Below are 5,250 nucleotides of genomic sequence, written 5' to 3'. Positions count from 1 at the left end.
CATATACATATACATATACATATACATATACATATACATATACATATCGTGTGTTGGGGGGATACTTTACACTTTACGTTGTATAAACCAGGCGAAGTAATGTAACTCAGAAAGGAAAACTTAAAAGAATTCTAGGCAATATACAAAGTGGTCTTAGGTCATAGTATTTTATCTTTCAAAGAGACAATGCGTTTTTTAAAACACCAAACAGTCCCAATAATGAAGAATGACATCATATAGCTACGTAATGTGTTTTAAGGTTATTAAGAAGGTATAATCATAAAATCAACAAAAACGGTTTTCTTTAATGAAGTTTCCTCAAAGGGCATTACCAAACTAATTCAAGAACAGCAATTTTATTGTAATATTCATTTTACTAATGTGTCTATGAATTCTGTATGCAGATGGAAAGAACCGGAGCAACACAACTGTCAGGTTCTACTTATAAACTACTGAAAACTTATAGACAACTATTATCCTTAAACGAAAATACAAGTTCCAAAAGATTAGGCTGCTCTGAAACCAGTCCAAGTAAATTAAATGTCCAGCTACCCACTCCTAAGAGATTATTAATTAACCAGAATGTTCTCTGTAATACTCAAAACCCAGCCAGAGCCCTAACACTGGCGAGAACCTTCTATGTACTAAGCTTATATCAAACGAGGCTTGCTGAGCACCTAAGTTTAGACATCAGTGATAATTAACCAACGTTGGTGGGGATGGGGCTCTACCTACCGCTTAAGGGCGCCACTGGCAAGGTAGGACTCTCCAGAAAATGTTCCCTCTCTGTTGTCAAAAGCGCAAGAAAAGCAGGGGGGTTTGCACCACTCTGTCCCCAGTTCCAGCTCTAAGCTGTCAGTCAAGAAGACAGACGCTGCGGAACAGCCATCCATTATTTACATCATGCTCTGAAATGACACCGCGGTTCCGTACAGTTATCGTTAAGGCTCCAAAGACAAGGTGCAAGAAGATGAAAGATAAGGGGCTACCTCAGAGCTCCAAAATGTGCCCTCAGCATGCATCGGGCAAAGAAAGTTAAACCAGAGAAGCTCAGAAGGCAACGAGCGTCCTCCAGGCCTCCGGCCCTAGACACTGGAGCCGCCAAGACTTCCAACGCAGCCCTCGCTCCCTCCGGGCTGCAGTGGGTTCTGAGGGCCTCACGCACCTCGGACTGGTTTCCTGCCGCGGCCCGAGGTGGTGCACGCAGCCCCGCAGCCTCCCTCCGCCTCCCTCCGCCCCAGCCCAGCGTTCGGGACCGAGACGCTGAACGCGGCGCCCGCCAAGAGTAAACCGGAAGCAGGCGAAATTCCCGCCACGGCGTGCCCCGCCTCCGGCACCGCCCTCTCGCGAGTCTCACTGAAAAGTCTAGCTCTGCCCAAGCTCTCGCGAGACCATGTGGGTCCGGACTGGTACAGGAGGTCTGTCTTAACTTTTCTCTGTATCTTTGAGAGTTTGCGGGGTGAGATCGCTCTACGAAAACGTAGTTCTCTATTGAGGAAAGGGAGGAGGTTCTGAGAACAGCCGGGATCAGCTTCAGGCCAGGCCTGGGAGAGCGTTATTCCCGGGAACCCCGCGCCTCCCTCGGCTGTCCGCAGCGGGTCCACCCTCTTCCTGCCCTGGGGCCCACACCGCTTTCCTCTGGTGGATGCCTTCTGCTCTGAAGCAGTGGCCCAGAACACGAGGGAGAAGAGAATCCCTTGTCCAGACACACTGAATAAGTCAGATTGCTTTTTCCTCAGACATAACAACTTTTACTCCCTTTGTAATACATCTGAAGAGATACAATTTTTTAAAAACATGTTTCCATCCATTTTCCTTATTAAACTGTTCTTTAAAATTTATTCATTTTGTCTTGAGGTGGGGGGGGGGGGTTGAATTCAAATACCTGCTGTGATTTGAGTATATAGCTTGTCCTGAGGACATCCACTTCATAGGGAACCTATCCTAACTCTTGGATGTTTACATAAAATACAACGTATTTTCAAATGACATATGAGATGGAGTGAGAAGAGAAAAATCCCACCACAGTGTAGGACTACTGTAGTAGATGTATTTGTGCAGCTCAGTTGAGGTACTCTGAGACCTGATGCTTTTTTTGTTGACTGCCGAATCATATCTATAGTTGGTGATGAATATAGTCTGTATCCTGAGGGTCTCTTCCACGGTGATGTCAAGAGTATGTTTTCTGAGTATGAGAATATTGAGCATTGGCACTGCAATTAGGACAATTTACCATATGGCCAATTTTCTTCCACCAATCAACATTCCAATACACTCTTGTCTGTTGTGTCTGTTTAAATGTGTGAATTCAACTTCTGTGAATCATGGAATGGGAAGAACAAAATAAATGACAGAGGAGGATTAAGGTGATACTTAATGAGATTGTCACATACAATGTGATGACTGGGAACCCACAGCTAATAAGAGACATTATCATTCTTAAGCCAAAAAGTAAGGATAATTACTAGAGAGGAAAGAGACCTATACCTGTAGGAGGCAGTCACCTAACTTATAGTCATACAAAAGTGATTGCCTTCGCAGACAAACATAACAACTATTCCCCCACAGCCAAGTGGAGGAAAAACCTCAAAGGACTAAATGCTCAAATCTCTTCCCACATTCCATGTTTCACTCTTATTGGCCAAAACAAACTAAACAGCAAAGCAAGGGTGCAGCCTATCAAGTGTATGTAGTCCAGGTCAGAAATGAAAAGAACTAAAGAAAAGTTATGGACTCTTCTTTGAATCAGACAAAATTTTAATTATTTTAATCTTAATTTTGATAAGACATAACAATGTTAAGCATGAATATATCTATCAAATGTTTCCATAGATAGGAATAGATAAAATAGAGATATATATTTTTAATATATTATACAAAGTAATACTGCTACAGCAGAAATATTCAAATAACATTGTTTTGTAAAGATGAGACATTGGTATTTTGTCCACACTGCCCCCAATTTCCTATTCTTCCTGTCTCAACTTCTCAAGTAACTTAGACTACAAGCAGTCATCACCATATCCACCAAGCTTAATTTGAAAATTGAAATGCCTCTGTAATTAATGATAAAATAGAAAATTAATACAGCTATAAAAGATTTGAATAGTACAACCTCCAGGTTGAACCTAATTGACACATATGACTAAGTTAACAAAATATATACAATTAAAAGGTATACATGGAACATATGGAGATAGACTATATTCAGCATCATAAAACAAATTTCATCTATTTAAAAAAGGATTGAAGGCTATCAATGAAATATAGTGGTAGAACATTTGTATACCATGTATAAGTCTCTGCATTTCATTCTCAAAAGCAAAAAAGGCTGAAATTTTACGAAGTATATTATGTATCTACAATGAAATTAGGAGCTACTTTAATTAGAAGGGGAAGAATTCAATGATGCAAACATCCATTTTGAAATATTGGTAGTAAGTTCAGTTAATTCAAACCAAAGATAATAGCAACAACAAAAACAACAAAAAGGATAGAACTAAAGAAAAATGAAATAAATGAAACAAAAAGATTCTTCAAAAGCATCAACATGCAGTTAACAAACCATCTACCTAGACTGATCAAGGAGTAAAGAAGGAATGGCAGGAGAAGGGAAGATGAAAACAGAGAAAGAAGATCAGAAGGGACATAAGCTCCAGTAAAAAAGAGAATGGGGGGAAAAAAAAGAAAGAGACTGGGGTGATGGCTCAGTAAAGTGCTTGCCACATAAAGACCTTATTTCTGTCTTCAGACACACACACACACAAAGCTAGGTGCAAGGGAACATGCTTGTAATATCTGCTGCGAAGGAAGAGACAGGAAGGATCCCTGGGACTCTCTAGTTAGCTAGTCTAGTCTACACTGTGTCCCAGGTCCCAGAGAAACACCCTGTTTCAAAAATAAGGGGCATCACTTCTGACTAATGACACCTGAGATTGGCCTCTGGTCTCCAAACATGCATTCCCGTACCCACATACAAATATACAAGCACATAATCCTATAAGTACACACCAAAAACAAATTTAAAGATTAGAGTTATCAGTATAGACTTTTTAGAAATCCAAAGGATGAGGGTATTTTAAAGTATTAACAAAAGTTTGCAATGAGCAAAAATGAAATGTACAATTTCCTTGAGAGCCACAAGCTATCAAAAATATCACAAAAATATCTTAAGGATGACATGAAAGCTCCATAATCTAACATAGTAACTTAGGATCATAATTAAAAAAAATTACAAGACCAAATTACGTGACTGTTTACAGTCTCCTAGGCATCTTTTTAATTGTTTAGTCTACTTTATTTGCTATATTTGTGTTGGGAAGCCCTACTGCTAAAGTTCAAGTCTGACATTAATAGAAAGCCCTGAGCTCTGTGCAAAATGGCAGCAAAATGATGGCAAATCCCTTTGTCGGTGAGGATTCTCCTTCTCTGACCTTGTCTAAGAGGCACAAAATCCCTATAACATTTGCCTGTAGGATGTTAGATAGCCTTGGTTAGATTCATGGATTCAGCTTCCTTTCTCCCATTAAGAACCCATTCAGCAAGCATCTAAGATTCCTGGATTGCTTCCCCATGTTAATGAGGAATCTTAGTACCTTAGCCTTCACCCAAGGACCTTTGCCCACCCTGGATATTCCTACCTCCTTCCCCAAAACTATACACGTTGTGGTTCACTCTGATTAAAATTGATCTTTCCCCATGAGCCTGATCCTGGAAATGAGTCTGTTATTTCCTTCACAGGACTTCTAAAACCCTGTTCATCCACTCTGCTCCCTTTGTCCTCTCCAACCAGTGGCCAACATCCCTGAGAGAAGGGTGACCCATGTACATGAGTGTTCTGCCTGCACTTAAATGTGAATAACGTCTATGCCTGATGTCCACTGGCTCAGAAGAGTTACAGATAGTTAGATACATTTGTCAGATAGTTTCGGGTGATTGTAGGCCACTATCAGGTTCTGAGCAGCCAACCCAGGTCCTCTTCAAGAGCAACTAGTGCCTTCTCTCCACTATCACCACCCCCCATTCCAAATATTTAAGGAAGGAAAAATATTTATTTTGTAATAATTCTTTCAGTAAATAGAAAGTTGAGTACATCAAAACTCATGAGTCTAGCATTACATTGATATAAGGATATGTCTGACAAAAAAAAATCTATCTACTATCACTCTCCAATATGGAAATATAGCAAGTGAAATCCAATTGCATAAAAATAAAACATGGTAAGTAAATCAGCTTCACCTTAGTAATAAA

At 40.2% G+C, this 5,250-nt stretch overlaps 1 protein-coding gene across 1 annotated transcript in view; it reads right to left on the bottom strand.

Annotated features, from left to right (window-relative positions):
- The window catches only part of Mms22l (MMS22 like, DNA repair protein), a 109,011-nt gene extending 107,958 nt beyond the window's left edge, over window positions 1-1,053 (bottom strand). Inside the window, exon 1 of the mRNA XM_028780643.1 lies at window positions 736-1,053. Coding sequence (XP_028636476.1) covers window positions 736-893 — 158 coding nt within the window. The 5' untranslated portion in view covers window positions 894-1,053. The remainder of the gene's footprint in view (window positions 1-735) is intronic.
- Window positions 1,054-5,250: the final 4,197 nt, after the last annotated feature.

This window comes from Grammomys surdaster, unplaced genomic scaffold (assembly GCF_004785775.1).
Source record: "Grammomys surdaster isolate TR1022 unplaced genomic scaffold, NIH_TR_1.0 97, whole genome shotgun sequence".
In the NCBI taxonomy this organism is placed as follows: Eukaryota; Metazoa; Chordata; class Mammalia; order Rodentia; family Muridae; genus Grammomys; species Grammomys surdaster.
This window is presented reverse-complemented; position numbering and strand designations above follow the sequence as displayed.